The sequence below is a fragment of the Gambusia affinis genome, linkage group LG06, assembly GCF_019740435.1.
Source record: "Gambusia affinis linkage group LG06, SWU_Gaff_1.0, whole genome shotgun sequence".
In the NCBI taxonomy this organism is placed as follows: domain Eukaryota; kingdom Metazoa; phylum Chordata; class Actinopteri; order Cyprinodontiformes; family Poeciliidae; genus Gambusia; species Gambusia affinis.
In genome coordinates, this window is record NC_057873.1 from 17454683 (window position 1) to 17473123 (window position 18441).

The 18441-nt window shown below is 38.2% G+C and overlaps 4 protein-coding genes across 6 annotated transcripts; 2 read left to right on the forward strand and 2 right to left on the reverse strand.

The window, feature by feature from the left end:
* Positions 1-139: 139 nt before the first annotated feature.
* Positions 140-2154, forward strand: anapc15 (anaphase promoting complex subunit 15). Of its 2 annotated transcripts, XM_044120183.1 has the most exons (5): positions 140-230; positions 369-559; positions 640-699; positions 1261-1401; positions 1495-2154. In XM_044120183.1, exons 2-5 carry the CDS (start codon positions 440-442, stop codon positions 1540-1542), a joined length of 369 nt encoding a protein of 122 aa, XP_043976118.1. In that variant the 5' UTR covers positions 140-230; positions 369-439; the 3' UTR covers positions 1543-2154. The 2 variants fall into 2 exon arrangements, with proteins under 2 accessions (XP_043976118.1, XP_043976119.1); XM_044120184.1 differs by having other exon boundaries at positions 180-559.
* A 1405-nt stretch (positions 2155-3559) lies between these two features.
* Positions 3560-6314, reverse strand: tomt (transmembrane O-methyltransferase). The gene is made up of 5 exons (XM_044120822.1): positions 6191-6314; positions 4331-4593; positions 4037-4233; positions 3839-3961; positions 3560-3757 (listed from the first exon to the last, which is right to left on the reverse strand). Exons 2-5 carry the CDS (start codon positions 4590-4592, stop codon positions 3560-3562), a joined length of 780 nt encoding a protein of 259 aa, XP_043976757.1. The 5' UTR covers position 4593; positions 6191-6314.
* A 317-nt stretch (positions 6315-6631) lies between these two features.
* sfrp2l (secreted frizzled-related protein 2 like) lies at positions 6632-10529 on the reverse strand. The gene is made up of 3 exons (XM_044120821.1): positions 9783-10529; positions 8723-8803; positions 6632-8550 (listed from the first exon to the last, which is right to left on the reverse strand). Exons 1-3 carry the CDS (start codon positions 10306-10308, stop codon positions 8132-8134), a joined length of 1026 nt encoding a protein of 341 aa, XP_043976756.1. The 5' UTR covers positions 10309-10529; the 3' UTR covers positions 6632-8131.
* Positions 10530-12975: 2446 nt separating this feature from the next.
* On the forward strand, positions 12976-18407 carry lamtor1 (late endosomal/lysosomal adaptor, MAPK and MTOR activator 1). Of its 2 annotated transcripts, none has more exons than XM_044120825.1 (5): positions 12976-13256; positions 14552-14697; positions 14814-14891; positions 16420-16543; positions 16690-18407. In XM_044120825.1, the coding sequence occupies exons 1-5, from the start codon at positions 13215-13217 to the stop codon at positions 16780-16782; spliced, it is 483 nt and encodes a 160-aa protein (XP_043976760.1). In that variant the 5' UTR covers positions 12976-13214; the 3' UTR covers positions 16783-18407. The 2 variants fall into 2 exon arrangements, with proteins under 2 accessions (XP_043976760.1, XP_043976761.1); XM_044120826.1 differs by having other exon boundaries at positions 14555-14697.
* The last annotated feature ends 34 nt before the right edge of the window (positions 18408-18441 follow it).

Genomic DNA, 18441 nt, shown 5'->3' on the forward strand with positions numbered 1-18441 from the left:
TTCTTAGCGTCATTGAGTCAAAGATATAAGCCATTATTTGAAGAACAATGTAAAATTCACCTATAACGATTTATACTAACTGCATCATTCATATTGCTATTTTCGGGATATGCGCTTAAGCTGTTTTTTTACGCAAGCGGAACACTTATGAGGGGGAGTTTATAGATGAACACCACTTGTTTCCGGTTTTTGTTTTGAATTATTTCGAAGCAGCAGCGAGATACTGACAGGTTTAGAGTTTAATATTTTTGAAAAATATTATCCTTTATGGGTTTGAATGTATTCTAATAATTCTTAAAATCTTTTATGTAAAATAGAATAATATATTCCCGAACTTAAAGAGCCTCTGTGCTGCTGTTGTGTTTCAGGGTGAGCGGTGGGTTTAAAGCTCGAACCCAAAGTCACATTGACTTATTTTTTAACTTAGTCTCTAACAATTATGTCGACACTGTTTCCGTCCCTGCTCCCGCGGGTCACCGAGTCTCTGTGGTTCAACCTGGACAGACCTTGTGTGGACGAGACGGAGCTGCAGCAGCAGGAGCAGCAACATCAAACTTGGGTATACCTTCACACTCTGCTCCATGTCTTCCCTGCTCCTAATTCCCGTGTTCTTAAACTTGTGATCTCTGGTCACTTCAGCTGCAGAGTATCGCGGAGAAAGACAACAACTTGATGCCTATCGGGAAACCTGTTTTTGAGGTAATTGCAGGCTGAGGATAAAACCTTTTGCGTGGTTTCCTTGCTTGAATAAAATAGTCAAATTTTTTAAATCATGTTACAACTATGACTTACGGAAGAGGATTAGGGCCACTGAAAAAAAAAAAAGAATTCTGACTTTAAGGTCAGAATTCTGTCAGAATTCTGAGATTAAAGTCAGAATGTTCCCATAGATTAGATTAAGCATGTCCACATGTTAGTCCAGACCTGAATCATATGGTCATATGGTAAGATTTTAAGTAAAAGTTTAAACAAAAGCTGGTTGTCTTTGTTGCAATAGCTCACAGTGGCTCTTCATTTGAACTGTCTGAACTTTTTTGCAGCGAAGAAGGAGCAACAAATTCAGTCTGTAGATGCTCACAGATGTTAGAGATGTACCCCAAAAGGCTTGACGTTGTAATTTTGTTGAAGGATGGCTCAAACTCAGAGGGGCTCCATGCATGCAACACTTTTCAGATCTCTTGGTGTTAGATATTTCTGAAAACTGTCCAAGAAGCGATACAAATCGTTAAGTTCATTGCTGTTTTCAATTGATGGATTTAGGCAGGTTATGAGGAGGAGGAGGAAGAGGATGACGAGGATGAGGAAGACAGCGAGGAAGACTCGGAAGATGAAGAAGACATGCAGGACATGGATGAGATGAATGACTACAACGAGTCGCCTGACGACGGCGAGATCAATGAGGTACCTTAATTCAACCTTTTAATGTAGCTATCGGCATCACTTGTTCTAATCAAACCCAAAACAGATAAATCTGCCTTTGTTTCCCTCGATCAGGTGGACATGGAAGGAGCGGACCAAGACCAGGACCAGTGGATGATTTAAAGCAACTTTTTATCGCAATCTGCGTCTGGATTTACACTCGCTACCAAAAATGTGACTGATGCCTAACCACTCTGTGACTCAGATATGTTTTAATATTTGTGTACCTGGGATGAAAATCTAATTGAAACACATTAAGATACTTCAGGGGAGAGTTCAGGTGAATCTTAAGCTGTGATCCATCAGTCTTTATAGCTGTTGACATGGTTGGACATTGCTGTGAAGTTTGCTGCCTGGAATACACTTGGAGATGGGACATTTGTGTATAAATACTGCCAATGGTCCGCTTTTCTTGTTTTTAACTGCAGGCTTTCTTAACCAATGCATCCGGTTAAAGCTGCTCCAAACCTGTCAGGTGCACTGACGTTGGCCCAGGGACTGTTTTGCACGCGCTCAACCCAGGAATCTGCCATTTAAACTTTGACCTGGTCATATCTTAAGTCATGTGCTATGGAAATGTTCCAGCTTGCTGATTCAGGGAATGTTGCTTTGGTCAGCAAAATAACTTGTTACCTGTAAAAACAGCCCATCTTTAAAAAAAAGAGTCCACTTCCCTTTTATTGCAGTGCTACTGAATTGTGGTAATAAACGTTCCTTCAATAGAAGTTTTTTTTTTTTTAAAAACATTGTAAAATAGTAACGTGTTCAGACAGTTAAAATGCCTCTGCCTGTCAGCTCTCTTATCTTTATGGCTTGCAGCTGGGAACAAATGCTCTGATTAAAGTTACAGGTCTCAGTTACAGGTCATCACAAAGATTCAGTTTTTGAGAGTATATTTTTGTTCTTTTTGTATTTTTGATTTTGTTTATTTGCTATAAATTAAACAGCTACATATTTTATTAGTGCTTTCTTGTTTATTGGGATAAATGTTAAAAAAGTCTAACATTGGGTCAGGATAATATAAATCCTGTTTAAAGGCTGGAGAACATTTTATTGTACTTCTCTGATAAGAGTCCAACATCAACTTTATTTATTTCGATGTTTGTTTTCTGGAGCTGGGCCAGCGAACCGAAGATTTACAGGAGCTCTGATGTCAAAGTTGCAAATGCACCGCCTGACATTTGCTACTCACGTTATTTGAAAGATTTTCTTTATTTCATCTCTGATCAGTATTTTCAATCCAGATTTTAATGCTAGAGTTAAATCAAAATAATGTTTTACAGTTTACACTAGTATCATGAAAATATGATTGACAGATTGAAATCTAATTTCCGAATTAGCACCTACTCCCCAACGACTAGTTCCTCATTGGGGAGTATGTGGGTAGATACGGAAAGCTTCACTTATTAATTCTGTTTCATAACTTTAATAAAATCTTAGGTATAAAAATAGAATGCCTTCCTCATTTACCTAGACAATAAATAATTTCTTTGTAGCTCCAGCAGCAAATTTATGGTCAATATCCTATTGGTAGGTGAAGCTATGTCACATTGTCAAAGCCTTTTGACAAAAAAAAAAAAAAAAGTTCCTTTCAGGATTGTCCTGGAAGTTTTGTGTTTGGCTTAATTCATTCCTTGTCAAAAAGATTTCCCACAGCATGATGCTGGCACTGCCATGTCTCCCTGGGAATATGATGGTCAGGGTGATGTGCAAAGTTAGTTTTGCATATATGCTATTAAGAAGAATTTTAGCCTCGTCTGACCAGGGCATCTTCTTCGACATTTTGTCTGGGTCCCATAAGCATGGTTTCTACTGGTCCCTTCTTTTAGCTACTAGCCTACATTACCCCTTCAGACAGTTGCTTGCTCTGTATTTTATTTCGAATTTTGAGAGCAAACATGGCTGAATGCAATGGAATAACTCAATTTTGAGATAAAATTTTTAAAGCGTTTTAGAACCACTAATCACTTTTTTTCATCAGTAGCTACTTTGTCTATCATGCACAACCCCAATAACGCACTCTGTACTGAAATGTTAGTTTAAAATCAAATCATTTTTACTTTGTCACAGTTTTCTTAACAAATTGGCTATAAAATTATTCTCTGTCATTATTAACATGTATTTCAATAGTGAAGGTATCTTATTTAATCCCCTGGTAGATCAGCTCAGCCATCCCATCCCTGATGCCCTTGCTGTACTCCAGCGTGGCTCGGTGGATCTTCCATTCATACAAGCCGCACTTCCGGAGGTATCGGAGAAACTTCGGAGCCCCAGGAAACAGCACGTTGTCCGCCACAATCATAGACCCTTTTCCCAGCAGACCGTATTCCTCCAATAACTGAGACAAACAGAATAAGTTATGGAACAATGTAAATGTTTCTTTATTAATCTACTACTTGTTTCTTTATTAATCTACTACCTGTAGGTCAGGCTGGTAGCATTTCTTCCAATGATCCATGAAGACAAAATCCAGCCTCTCCAGGTTGTAGTCGGACCGCAGCCGAGGTATTACCTCATCAGATGGATTCACAATGAGCTCCACCTGAAGAAACAAAGAGATGACAGACCAAAAAGTTTGCACTTTGGGGGATTTTGTGAGCATTTCCTGCTCTCTCACTGTGTCGTCATCAAATCCTGCCAGACGGATGATTTTCTCAGCAATGGCTGCGTTCCCTTGATCCATCTCGATGCTGTAGAGTCGGGCCCCAAGAGGAAGAACCCGGGCGATTCTCACGGTGCTGTATCCACAATGAGCTCCCAGTTCCAGCACTGTTAAAGGACTTTGCTCCAACAGAAGGCGGTCCAGGATCTTACCTAAAAACAAGAAACACTCACAAGCTCTAGCAGGTATGGATTCAGAATGTTCTAAGCATCAACACTTTATGCACACTAAAGTAAACGGATTCCCTACCTTTTTTCGGGCCAATGTTGCTGATGAACTCCACGTTGGTGCACCAGTAATCAAAAGCATCCAGGATGCTGTCTGGGTCTCCAGGTGTGGAGTTAGTCAGAACGTACTGGAATGCGCGCTCTTCTCGGCTCAAACCAGTGACACAGTCCTTCCAAATCCTAACCAGAACCGCCCGATAGAACAGCACAAAGTAGTAGCGGTACTTGATTATCAGTGTCAGCAGAAGGGGAACAAAGGCCAAAGCAATAGCAGGGGACACCATCCTTGAATAAAAAGAAAACGGCAGACACATACATTTTATTAGAAGTGTCATGCAATCTCGTTTATTCTTTTGACAATCTACTAGAGTCCTAGTCTTCAAGTCTAGGCCTCTAGAGCAAGTGTCCAAATTTTGGACATGTCGCTGGTCCCACACATGTCAATTAAACGGTCGACTAATCTCCTCCATGTAGTCAAGTTTGCTAGTTACCTAACTATTCTATTCAGTTGTTTTGGAGAGATGCATCTAAAATTTTCAGGGAGTTGAATATCTCTACCCTTTGAAATCACATTTTAAGTAAAAATGTTTGAGTTGAAGTAATTTATCATACTGCTGCAGTGACAGTATTATGATAACTTAGATTAAATGGCAATCACTTTATAAAAACCAAATCAAAAATCATAACTATTTCTCAAGTATGTTAATTTGTCAGGTTGCCATATCAGTTTAAATAGCAGAGAAGAAGAGTGTAAATGAGCACTTGGTTATTTTTTTATTGGACCTGAACCCACCAAATACGTGCAGTCAACTAGGGTTGAGCGAAAGTTTAATGAGACCTTTGGAAGAAAGGGCTAAAACTCGACCAAAAATGACTGGATTATATCTGTAACTAAAAATGCTAAGTTTCCAAATAGGGAGAGATCCAGCCAAACTTTGGGAATCAATATACATGACCCATTTGTTATTTTGTTTCTTGTAGTAAAGAGCTTTTTTATTATCACCATTTTGATTAGAATAGCAATGACCTGCCACTGATCTGTGTGGAAATGACAAACTCTACACAAACAACATGCAAACTTGTTCCAAAGCAGCTGTGTAAATAACTCTACAATCATGCATATTTGTAGATATTGAACAGATAATCCTAATTATCTGTTGTAAGAGCTATTACAAAAAAAATACTATTACAACCAACAGTATTTGGAAATAGTGCTACATACTTATTCTTGATAAATAAATATTAAACTCCCATCTTCACAATTTTGATTAGCAAAATGTTCCAACAGCTTTAATTATAAATTTTCTACTTAAAAGAAATGTATTTCTTTTTATATCAGCTTCAGTAAATCTGTATCACTTCAAAAAGCCCTACAATGTTATTGGCTCATTATTATATTTTTGGTTTTGAAACTACTATATTATTGGCAAGTTGCTATATACTTAGCTTAGATATTAAAAATGTATAAAGTATTACAGAAGGATGCTTCTGTATCAACTTTCTTATGTATGCAAATTACACAACAATGACTCACTGTTGTCTGGATCTGTTGTTTTGAGCCAATAAAACGATTATTTTCACAATATTTTCATTTTACAGAGCCAAGACGATTTTTCTAAACTTATTGTGATCTTTAAGTGACAAAACTATTAATATGAATAAACAATTATGCTAAAATACTTTCTATTTACTTGCCTTTTCTGAGATTGGTGGCTTAATGTACAAAGCTCTATAAACTTTTGAGGCACATTATCATACGTTTTCATTCTGAAGTGTATGAGAATAAAGTGCTCCACCATTTTCAAACTGCATCCACAAGCTCTCTGCTGTGGATCAGATGCAAATAACAACTGTTAAAATGAAAATATTAAGAAAAACTTACCTGTTTTCCAATGAACGGTAATTTCTTACTAAATAGAAGTGAAAAGAAGCGGTCCAGCTGAGACCAGAGCATGAGAGGAATGCACCTGCATCTGAGAAGCTCGAACACTCTGCAGTTTGAATAATGTATGCATCACGTGGCTGACAACATGTATACCATGATTATTCACAGTTATTTTAATGAAATTGGCATAAAGTTAAAACATCGGTTTGTCTGCTTCTATAATGAAACATGTTAGATCACCATCTGTCAATATCTAAACCAGAGCAAATTATATGTGAAGGAGCAGACAGTGATACTGATGGAGGAGGCATGAAACCGATACATCAAGTGAACATCAACAGGTGTGTTTCTGTGGAGTCCAATTTCTGTCTTCACTGAGTCATGGTGGAAAGACCAAGAAAAGAATGATCAGAAAATGTAATAAACCACAACACAAAATGTAATACACTGATGGGTTTAATTAAATATAGAGGGAAATATTCAAACAGCAAAACTATGTGAAGTACATACAAATTGGATGGAAAAAAGTTAATTAATATAATTTGAGAATTTCTTTGTGATTTGGATATTTTCTTTATGTATGCAAGTAAGACTCCACAAACATTGTCGTTGAAGGTTTACACTTGATGTGAAATAGCAACTTTCCAAACGCTGCGTCACCATCACAGCCTGTGTAACTTCACCACAAATATGTTGAAATGGCCAACAATCAGAATACAGCTCTATATCTCATTCTTCAGAGTTGAAAGTTTTCTAAAAATAATACATGAAATAAATTAGCATCTTGCAAGTCCGGATTTTGTAACAATCAGGCTGTGGACCACTTGAACTGAAAACTGATAACGCCATATATAATTTTTTTTATTATTTCATACTTTCAAAACATGGGAAACATGCATTTAGAACTGGAAATATGTATGTGAAAAAGAACTAATACCATTTCACAAGGTGAAAACGATGAAAGCAACCCCATAGTTTACAACTTTCTAATGTTCAGTGTCATAAAAAAAATGTTTCCCTCTGTTGATGCTTCTGTCCCCTCACCCATTTAGTTTCTTGTCTTGACTCTTCAGATCCTCCCCAGCTCCCCTGTTGAACTCTGCCTTTTAATAATTAACATTTCTAACAAATCCAGCAGATATTTTGCTTATTTCACTAAATGAAATAGGAAATGGAAATCATCAGTGAACTCAGTTATCAGACACATTTCAGTACAAACACAAAAACAAGCTTCCCACACTGAAGGTGTTTCTTTTATGCTTTCTGGTGTCTTTTTTTTTTTCTTCTGTCCTTGAGCTCTATCAGCTAGTGCATCCTCAGCTACTTAAACTACGTCAGCATCCTTACTGCCCATCCTCAGATTCATCGTTACTACATTTATTTCTTGCACCAAACATATTCAACTTAGATATTAGGCACACTTCACTTCCTCTAAGTCTTTTTGTCATGTAAGTGACATCTTTGTTAGAAAAAGATGTGGTAATGCAAAAAAAAAAAGCAAATTAATTAATAAAATAAATTGTTGCAGTTACAAAAAGCTACGGGTTATCATCAAAATAAGCTTTTACTACAGAAACAGTTACTACAGTTGAAATATTCATGATGTCCACTGTAACGGAAAATGGTTTGATTGTAATTTCATCAGAATGTAAAACCAATTCAGAATTTTTACAATTTAAATAATCCCTAGCAGTTAAATTACATAAATTTTAAGGGTGTCAGACAACTTATGCCAGGCGATTAGGTGAGAGTATCTACTCAGTCTTTAATATGAATGAATTAATATTTTAATGAATATTTTTGTGATGTTGTTTCTATTTTTCTCAGCCATAGTATTTAGGAATCGTTGGGTTTGTTATATTCAAGTGAATAAATATAAAGTGTTACTGCCAGTAGCATACAGGCACCATTCTGCAACGAACTAAAACGGCTAATTGTTTACAGCTCCGGACAAGGCTTTTTCAGAAGACTTCTGATGAACTTCTTTAGCTCTTTGTCCTCTCGGGTCCACTTAACGAGTCGAGTCAAAATAAGTCTTCCTTCTTCAGCCTGAGCTAGGGCCAGGAACCATCCAGCTTGGGGTCTATTCTCCAGTCTTCCTCCTCTCTTTGCCTTTTTTTTGTCAACCGGCTCTACATTTTCCTCTTGCTTGTTGTTTGTCTCTGCCAAGTCTAAGCCGGGACAAGTACAGCTGCCTCCTTCCTGCAGCCACAGAGCCCTGTGGGTCGTTGCGCCTCCAAACTCCTGCGCCCTCTCTGCACCTCCCCCTGCCCACCTCAGGATGCGGCTGCGGGCCACAGGCACCAGCTGACGGTCGCCTCCTACTGTTGAGACACTCTCCAGACGCATCTTTAAAGCTGTGACACAGAAGGAGAGATTTTAATGCCGTTCCTAAAGTGTCACTTCAGACAACTTTCTGATCTAAAAATGTATCATGTTTTTGCAAAAATATTACATTAAAACGATTTGAGTCTTCCTGGATAAAAAAAAAGGAGAGGAATGTTCTGAAAGGCTACGTTGGTTCCTCACCATATGGACTGTGGCAGAAGTTTTCCTGGATGTCAGACTCTCCTTCAGCAGTCAGAGTGCAGGCATCACAGATGATGCTCCCTGCGGAAGGGAAAGAGAAACAGGATTGTAATTCTGTGGGGGCAGAGAACAGAGGATGAATACATACACCTCATCTCCAGAGCAATAAATTCAGTGGTCACATCAACAAAACAGGCAAAGAAACAAAATGACATAAAAAAAAAAAAAATCAGAAAGAAAAAAAAATACAACTAGAAAAACTCTTTGTAAAAACCTGTAATTAAATAAAAAGTTAAAAACAAAATCTAAGAAACAAACAAATATACAATCTTCATGTTATAATAAAATGTTTAGATGGAATTGTAAGTAACTTGTTTTAGTCCTTTTTAGCTTCTATTGAAATGAGAGGTTGTAGACACTCAACCACTCAAAAACATGCCCAAACTGCTAATGGCCAATTTTCTATAAATATAAGAAGTAGGGTGTCTAATTAATATTGAATAAAAAGCAAGATGTAAATTACATCACAGCAATCAGAAATCTCAACCTTTTTTCCAGAATCCAAACACAGACCTGTGCAACACAGCCACTTTAGGAAAGAGACATAATTGTCCAGAGGTTTGACTTATGGTAAACAATGCCTACCATCTGTACAGATTACAATGATCACAGTCGTTGTCAGGGCTTATTTAGCATGTAAATTTCATGCTGCAAACATCTCAACCTGACAGAAGAAACCCTAAATAGAAACAGCAGCATCAGATAATCACCATTAACATAATAACATGAAAAACGTCGTTCATTTCTGTCTATATCTGTTAGGTTGGCTTGAAAGAAAGATGTCAAGGCCCCACACTTGTTGATTCACGACACCCAAAGGGGACCCGAACCTGACATTGGGAACCACTGGCTTCGGCTAAATTTGCATTAAAATGAAATGCAGCCAGTAAACAAATAAAGTCTACAGAACGGTGCCATAAAAACTCAAACTGTGGCAGATTGTTGTGTTGTTTGAAATAGAGTTATAATTAAAAGTAGGAATATGTTAAAGACGTTGGACCTTTCAGCTCCTCCTCACGCCTGACCTCCTCTTCCGTCCGCTCCTCCAGCTGTCCTTCTGCTGGGATACAGAGCTCGGTCCCGCTTGGGAATCGAGAGCAGTTAAACATCTCGGGCCAGGGGAACCCGAAGGCGCTCATCACAGGCACGCAGCCGTCCCGCACGGCCTCGCACAGGCTCCTGCAGGGGCTCACGGGCCCGACGAGCTCCGGCACGCACACCGGGGCGAACAGGGAGCACAGGAACTTCTTGGTGTCCTGGTGGCACAGCTTGGAGATGAGCGGCAGCCAGGCGGCTGACTGTTGCTGGGCCTCTTTCAGGGAGTCGTGGCCGAGCAGGTTGGGGATCCACATACGCCGGTAGCCGATGCCGTGGCACAGAGACAGGGTGCTGGGGATAGGCTTACAAACCGAGCGGAACGAAGAGCTGAACCCGATGGTAGGAGGTCCGAGCAAAACTGGATCCGCAGGGTCAGAGGCATAAACTACACTGAAGAGCATAAGAGAGCTGAGCACAAAAACAGACATGATCCTGATACTTTAGTGAAATGTTCACAGCTAGCAGCACTGCCTGGACTTGACTCTCTTTAGGGTGTAAACGAAGAGGTGTTTGGTAGAAACAGGGGGTAATTAGAGGGCAGGCGCCTCCCAGTCATCATCCCACCCCATCAGACTGACTGACTCAAACAGAACCAGCTCTACTGGATCAGTAAACACTAAGCACATCACACTCATTATAAATGCTACAAATACTGTTCCTTGGGAATATTCCTAAACCTTATCTTATTTTACATCTGGTCTTGTTGCAGTTACAAACTTCAATGTATTTTATTGGGATTTCAAGTGATAGAGCAGCATTTTAAAACAATATAAATAAGTGATTTCCAATATGTTTTGGAAACCAGATAAATAATACAAAAAAAAAACAAAAAAAAACTGAGCCTTCCAACAAATTACACACAATTTGCTTTGATGTAGACCCTTCTACAGGAGCTGTTCTTTTATGAATAGAGTTGTCATCCTACTGGTAGGTGAACCTCTCCCCCAATCTCAGGGTGTTTTTGAAGCTTCTAGGTTTTCTACCAGAAATACTCTGGATTTACGTCAGCCGTGGCCAACTATTTTTTTTTCTGCTGACAAGCATTTTCACAGCATGACTCTATCGCTGTTCACCATGGGGATAAAGTGTTTGGTGGTGGGGGGTGAGTGGGGATGTGGAATGTATTTTACCACACTGTAGCTAAAAAGGTTCAACTCTTATCTGTCCATAGCACCGTGGTCAATGTGTTTTTTCCATGTCCCCTACTTTTTTTTTCCCCCACCAGGTGGTCCTTTTTGTGGGCTCTAGTGTCCCTTTTTTCATAGTAGGCTGACAGGAAAGGGGGAAGACATGTGGCAAATGTCGTCGGGTCCGGGAATCGAGCCCCCGACGGCCGCGTCGGGGACTGGGGGCCTCCAGGCGTGGGGTGCGCTGGCCTCTACGCCACCGGAGCACGCCCCTCCATGTCCCCTACTTAACCGGCAGTAAACTTTAACCTAGATTTTTTCTATGGCTGTCTTTGCCATTCCTGTTAAGGCCAGATTTCTGGGTCCAGAAAAATTCTCCCACTCGAGCTGTGGAATCTGCAGCACTTTCCGCAATAGGTAGGTTGTCAAACTATTTTTCATTTTCAAATGATGGGCTGAACAGGGGTCTTGAGACTTTGTTTGGAATATCATCTTATTCAATATTTCTCCACTTCTTCATCCCCGACCTGCCTGGTGTGATTCTAGTTCCCCGTAATACTTTTTCTTCTCTAATGTTCTCAAACGAACCTAAGAAGCTTTCACAATAACAAAAAGTAAGAATAATTGTTATTTTTAATAGTTAAAAAAAATCTTAAGATTCTTTATTGCATCAACCATCTAAATATGTAAATATGTAATTATAAATAGATTCATTTCTTATGAAGCCAATAAATCAAACTCTGTTATCATTGATTGTGTGCAGCCTGTCTTTCATGGAGTGTTTCCTATTTCTGTTTCTGGACATTTGTAAGTTTCACTGTTTGTTTTTCTTATAATACATTTTAAAGTTTTTTTAGATTATGAAATATGGTGTCAGCAATGTAAGTTGTAAATAGAATTAAGGGGCTGAAAATAAAATTTAATGATGTGTTTTTTAAAAACACAGTTTGTGGCATTCTGTCATCATCTACTCACCCAAAGGGTGTTAAGAGGCCCTTTCATCTCTCACACAGAAGCTGTCAGGTTCACCGACATGTCTTATCCTGTTCTACACTGCTCTTGCATTTTGTTGCTTGGTGCATTTTGCATTTAGGAACACTTCAGACTGGGTTGAATGCTGTTAATGATTGTAGAAATCCCCAGATTATGAAACTGTATATTGCATTGTTAAAATAGCATTTACAGTTATATGTTTAATAAACCTCAATGAAATGAAACAATTTTGTAAAGGGGAATCAGGACAACATTTCACCATTGTGCACATGTTTAAATTTCCAGTCCTGGAGGGCCACTGCCCTGCAACTTTTAGATGTGCCTCTGCTGCACCACACCTGAATAGAATAATTAGGTCATTAGCAAGGCTCTGGAGAACTTAGCTACACAAGAATGAGGTAGTTAAGTCATTTCATTCCAGGGTTTTGTACCTGTGGCATATTTAAAAACTGCAGGATATTGGCCCTTGAGGACTGGAGTTTGATACCCCTGAGTGATTTGTGTCACACAAACCACTACTTGACTGATGAAGTATTATACTTCTGGATCTCCCTTTACGATTGTTAAAGCCCCAGGGGAATGTCCAGGCATTTTCATTGCTCCCTGACTGCCACTGGCTTCCTGAACAACAAATAAAGTCCTGAAGTCATTATGCCCCTTCTCAATTGGGGCATTATATTCCTCTTTAAAGGTTAGCTTTCATATGATATAAAAACTACCAGGGCTAGGTCTCTGCTTGTTCACAAATATATATATATATATATATATATATATATATATATATATATATATATATATATATATATATATATATATATATATATATATATATATATATATATATATATATATATATATATATATATATATATATACAGATTTTTTGTCATGCCTACAGATAAACCCATACAGTAGCTGCTGTATGGCCTCTGTCCACACCTTTGTTTGAATTTTCCACTCTCACGTGACTAAGGTCGTGACTGCTTCTCAAATACCGGAAGTAGTTGTTGTGTTGTTGTTGCACCACAGCTGCTGTCATGTGATAGCCTGTCTGAGCAAGCTGCTGTGATCAGTAGCTTTTTACCTTTGTCCGGGAGTAAATTAAAAGCAGGCAGGCGAGCAGCTTTATGTTCGTTGCGGAAGAATCACTCGGCTCGTTTGTGAAGGAGAGCAGGGAAGCCGGGGTTGTGTAGTTTGACCCCTCGGACGCAGCCATGGGGTGCTGTTACAGTGGCGAGGACGGCAACTCCAGAGAGGTAGCTAGCTGCTAGCCGAAACTGATAACTGATTTCTTGCTTATTAAGAAAGAACTAAGACTCGACGCTCTTTCACTCTTTTGGTTTATGCTTAATGAGTAACATGAGCAATGTGTTGCTATGAAGAAGTCGCTTTGAGATTGTTTATAATGGGAAGCCGGAAAGTAGTATTAGCTTGTTGCTTTAAGCCTGCGGGACAGGCCCAACAAAGGCTAAGTTGCTCATAAAAGTTTATGTAACTCAAAACGGTACAATATAAAACACTACATGTAATTTTTTTTTGATATTTGTGTGCAAGTAAATCTATATATATATATATATTAATGCCTTACATAGCACGGATGTTCATAAGCAGATAGGCATCCGTAATCTAAAAAGTACTGATTTCTTTACTAGATATTGGCTTAATAACTAATAAATGTTTATTAGCAGGAACATCTTTGATATTACAGATACTATCTGAATGTAAGCTGTGTCACATGACTGTTAACATTCTCTGCTGTTTATAGTTTAAGGAAACGAGCCCTCAGTGAGCTGGAAGTTTTCTCTATGAACACATAAAGATACACTGCAACTTTTCGCTAAACGTTATCGATGTTGGCATTTAACTGAGTGACATGGTGAAAATATTAGAATGATGAGGGCAAAGTGATTGATTTATGACTGGATTTGTTTTTTAGACAAGCTTTAGCAAATGATACAATCTAGCATGAAAATAAAACATTTTGATTAACATATTGTTCCTTAAACATTGTAATACAATATGAAACCTTAGAGAGGTTTACTTTTTCCATTATTTTGTATTAATTGGAATTGAATGAAAGGCCGACAAACATGGGATCTTTGAAGTTCTGTTACTGTTTAGCTACGCAAACTACTATTTCTGTGTGAAACATGTAAACAATATGTTCATATATAGACACACGTACACAGTGAAAGGAAATAAAACAAAATGCATAAAATTACAGTCCTCCTTCATTGATTTAATTTGAATACCTGAAAAGAAGTAGGAAGAAAAATACCCTTATGCTATTCCACCTCTTTAGTACCTTAAATATTAAAACATGATGAAGGCTTAGTAGATTCTTAGATTTCTGCTTCAGAATTTATTTTTCAGCCCTAACCTTGATTGTAATAATATGTGCTGCTTGGGGTATGGGTGCTAGTTAAACTAAAGAGATGGTTGCGTCAAACCTTCCTTCAGCTTTAATTTTGTATCCAGTGAAAAAGACACTTTTTCACATAAATAACGGAACACAAAATGTTATTTCATTTCCCTTCTTACTTTGCTCTAGAAGCCTGAGGAGACTGACCCACTGATCCCCCATCCGAACCCTGTGAGCAAACCTCCAAATGGGACAGAGTGGCCCACCCCCGGTGTCCCCTCTCCACCAACAGATGGACAAGCCCTCCTTACATCCATCTTGACAAAGACTGCACAGTAAGTAACGTCTTTGTTCAATGCCAGAAAAGTCTCATTATGATTTGTACTTCCTGACAGTGAAACCCAATTTATTTGTGTTGGCGGGAAAAAGATGATTTTCCTATTTCTTTTAGGAACATAATTGACGTCTCAGCAGCTGACTCTGTTGTAATGGAGCAACATGAAATCATGGACAAAGCTAGGCAGTACAGGTATGTAGAAAGTTTTGTTCATAGACAAAATATCACGTTATAATATTGTAAAATAAGATCCCTCACCGTTTTCCTCTGAAGTTTATTGGGCAGGTCTTTACTCAGAGATAGAAACTGCTATACAGTGAACCCTCGTTTTTCACGGGGGTTAGGTTCCAAAAAGAAATCCGTGAAGTAGTTTCCTTTAGTTTTTACTGTTATTATACAGCGTAATTAAATACTCTACATTGAAACCAAAGAACAAAAACTGTTTTCAGGCCTAAGCATTTTTTTAAAAAACAAATAGAACACTTTCTTACAAATAACTACAGTAAAATAATCATTTTAGTCATCAACACGAAGTACACTAAGACAAATTGTGACTCGTGTATTTCACCGTTCCTCTGACTGTGACGCTGCTGCCTGACTCCGCTCTCTAGTGTGTTTTTCTTCTGATGCCTGTACAGGTGTGTTTTTTCGAGAGAAGAACATAGTTATCGGTAGTTGTTGTTGCTCTTTTTTTTTCTTCTAGTCCTTTTTTTTTTTTTTTTTTTTTTTTAGGTAACTGTCTGCATGCCAGAGAAATCACAGGCACAGGAAGAAATACTGCTCTAAACAAAACAAACCCCTTTTTTTTTTTTAACGCCTTCTTCAGGATACCAGATACATAAAGAAGTGTAATTTTTAAAAATCACCAGGGTGCACACAGTAATGGCATTTAATCATATTTTCTTGTTTCTCAATTGTTTTACGGAACAATGTAGAAAATAGTAAAAATAACCTCAACAGTACAGCCAGTTTTTCTTTTGAGTTTTCAAACATCATAGTCCAGCCCTACTTGTAAGAGCTACACAATTACAAGATCAACTCTGATCTTGTAATAAAAGATAAATTACAACAGTGCTATGGAGGAATTCACAAAAATAATAGAGGTATCTGTATTTCAGTATTTTTTTTTAAACTATTTTTATCTTTCTTACTTTTTTTTGGTGTATAATTGTGTGTGCATGAATGAATGTGGCTGAAGGATAAAGCGATCTGAGTCTGTGTGACTGGGAAAGAAACTATATAAGCTCAGACCATTTAATGTTTATTCCATTATTTACAAGATGAATCTATTTTGTCTGTACATTATCCATCTGTGGATTGATTTTTCTATCAATTTGTTCATTATCCCATTCTTCCATCTGTCTGGCTCTGATTTTAGCAGATTTAACACTTTGAAGCCAGACCACTGTAGAAATATCTGCCATAATTAGATTGAACAAAAAATGAGAACTGAGAAATTTGAGTCAGGAAAAAAAAAATGTAATTTTGACACGCAATCGTTGAACCCGGAGAAAACGCAAGAACTAAGAATGAAAATCTTACGCAGAGTCATCTTGTTGTGGTTGGATTGTTTAGACTAACATACAAGTGTATATAAAACTGTAGGTTCTTAAAACACAGACTTCCTTTCATAGATGAGGGATGATGTGTTCCAGACTAAATGTGTCTTTATTTCTAAACCCAGTAGGGATTACAAGTTATTTTTTCCTCCCGTTTTCAGTACAAAACTGGCTATGTTGAGCACCAGCTTGCCTCAGAAGAAAGCCCTCACTCTTCCCTCCCTAACTAGCCAGCCCCACCAAGTGCTTGCAAGTGACCTGGTGCCATACTCAGATGTTCAGCAGGTAAGCTGTGTTGTTTTAAAAGAGCTCACAGAGGTTTTGAAACAAAATAAAACACGCACTAGTTTTCCTTTCTTTTTCTTTTTTTCTTACATCATTTTTTTTTCCATTTTGTATACAATCATCTCCCTTTTCATGTTTCTTTGCAGGTATCCAAGATAGCAGCTTACGCTTACAGTGCAATCTCTCAAATCAAAGTGGATACTAAAGAGGAACTGGTCGTCCAGTTTGCCATTCCTTGACTGTCCCCCTGCATATTGTTCCTCCCGCCCCACTCGCTCTGCGCCACTCCTGCTTCATCGTACTCCAGCCCACCTTTTTTTTTTATTTTATTAAAGCATTTTGGTCGTAGAGGTATGCTTCGTAGCTCTGCCACGAACTTTTGTGAAGACAGGAAGTGAATCACCTCCCACCAGAAAAAAAACCCCAACTGTCTTTTAGTAAAATTCTGAAGCGTTATTGCCAGAGGGCTGTGGAGGTGGGTTTCGAGTTTTTGAGCGATGTGTATGATGATCTACTTCAGTGAGGCCTTCTCTGTGTGTAACGCATGCATTAGGCTTTGTCCAAAAGATGTAAAATAAATCAATATTCATAATATTTTTAGGTTTTCAGGGTCCTTTCAGTGTCTTTTGACTTTACTTTTAGATGGGCACACTGTAGTCACACCATGTTATCAAATGAGACAGCTGCAGGATATTTGGCTCATGGATCACACCCTGGCTATGATCGATAAGTCATATTGTGTGGGACATTTTAAATTTTTACAGTGCAGTGGATGTGACGGACAGTCGTAGTTTTTTACTTGCAAAGAACTTGGGACATGACTTCATATTTGTACATCATATAAGTTTAAAACTAAAGTATTTTTCAGTTAGTTTTCTCTAAAAAGGAAAAAAAAAGTCAATTCCTGCTTGAAAAGAGTAATTAGCATCTTTCTCTGCTGAGAAATTACACTGTTGTGTCACCCTGCATTGAACAGCAGGCCTGATGAATAAAGGCAGATCATCTGGTGTCATTCTCAATCAAGAAAAACAACAACTTTAGTTTCAGTTTTCATTTCAGCTCCTGATGATTTAATCTGTCTTTCACCTGACCATATCATGATTAACCTGTTCATTTCCGGAGGATAAGGATTCAAACGCAAGCAGAGGTGTGGGCTGGTTGGACCGCCTGAAATGTTTTAGCTTAACGGACGAGTTTACAGACAGATGTATGAGTATCCTGCCCTCCTGATGAATTGGGCACAAACTCAACATTTTAAATGACAGGGTTAGAAAATCAAGTACGAAGCGAGTGGCCTGTGGAGGATGCAAAGACTCGCTGTATGATCGTTACCTTTGTACAGAATTTTCCGATCGACTACATCTGTAGCTGGTGGATCTTTTGAAGGTCCTGCGGGACGACAGTTTTTTAGGAAACAAAAATGCTTTTCAGGTCTGCGATTGTTAGCTTTTTACTCAAAGCCTCCCCCCACACCCCCGGATTGAGGTTTTCATATTAATCAGAAACTAACTTGTTGCAGCATGGAAGAGTGTTAATCTATTTACCCGAGGAGATTAAGTAACCTCAGATCTTTTGCCGATTATTTATGTGTTTTTGTTTCTAATTGTACATGTGCTCTGTAAGGGAGGGCGCAACATGAGATGATCTCAAGTCGCTAAAGGGAGCCTGCAAGACTATTTATACCACACAACTGATTAGAGCTTTTGTTATGCAATGGATTCTTGGCATTTTTTTTTTCTGTTACTTAAATGTGTAATACATGGAAGACTGTATGTTTGTACTATCTTAGGCTAGTACCAAAAAGCTAAAAAAAAATTATTATTTTTTTTTGGTTTAATAAGTTCATTAAAAAGTTTCAAGAAAACAATTGTGTCTTATTGTAGTCACCACATGTTGAC

What these genes read in the sequence shown, in the direction of transcription:
- anapc15 (XM_044120183.1), top strand. Translation starts at nt 440, where the DNA reads ATGTCGACACTGTTTCCGTCCCTGCTCCCGCGGGTCACCGAGTCTCTG. An exon ending in AGCAGCAACATCAAACTTGG is followed by an intron (nt 560 to 639) that starts GTATACCTTCAC and finishes TGGTCACTTCAG; the next exon opens with CTGCAGAGTATCGCGGAGAA. An exon ending in ACGACGGCGAGATCAATGAG is followed by an intron (nt 1,402 to 1,494) that starts GTACCTTAATTC and finishes TCCCTCGATCAG; the next exon opens with GTGGACATGGAAGGAGCGGA.
- sfrp2l (XM_044120821.1), bottom strand. Translation starts at nt 10,308, where the DNA reads ATGTCTGTTTTTGTGCTCAGCTCTCTTATGCTCTTCAGTGTAGTTTAT. An exon ending in GCGTGAGGAGGAGCTGAAAG is followed by an intron (nt 8,804 to 9,782) that starts GTCCAACGTCTT and finishes TCCCTTCCGCAG; the next exon opens with GGAGCATCATCTGTGATGCC. An exon ending in CTTCTGCCACAGTCCATATG is followed by an intron (nt 8,551 to 8,722) that starts GTGAGGAACCAA and finishes TCTGTGTCACAG; the next exon opens with CTTTAAAGATGCGTCTGGAG.
- tomt (XM_044120822.1), bottom strand. Translation starts at nt 4,592, where the DNA reads ATGGTGTCCCCTGCTATTGCTTTGGCCTTTGTTCCCCTTCTGCTGACA. An exon ending in CAGGATTTGATGACGACACA is followed by an intron (nt 3,962 to 4,036) that starts GTGAGAGAGCAG and finishes TTGTTTCTTCAG; the next exon opens with GTGGAGCTCATTGTGAATCC. An exon ending in GCTACCAGCCTGACCTACAG is followed by an intron (nt 3,758 to 3,838) that starts GTAGTAGATTAA and finishes TGTTTGTCTCAG; the next exon opens with TTATTGGAGGAATACGGTCT.
- lamtor1 (XM_044120825.1), top strand. Translation starts at nt 13,215, where the DNA reads ATGGGGTGCTGTTACAGTGGCGAGGACGGCAACTCCAGAGAG. An exon ending in GACAAAGCTAGGCAGTACAG is followed by an intron (nt 14,892 to 16,419) that starts GTATGTAGAAAG and finishes TCCCGTTTTCAG; the next exon opens with TACAAAACTGGCTATGTTGA. An exon ending in CATACTCAGATGTTCAGCAG is followed by an intron (nt 16,544 to 16,689) that starts GTAAGCTGTGTT and finishes GTTTCTTTGCAG; the next exon opens with GTATCCAAGATAGCAGCTTA.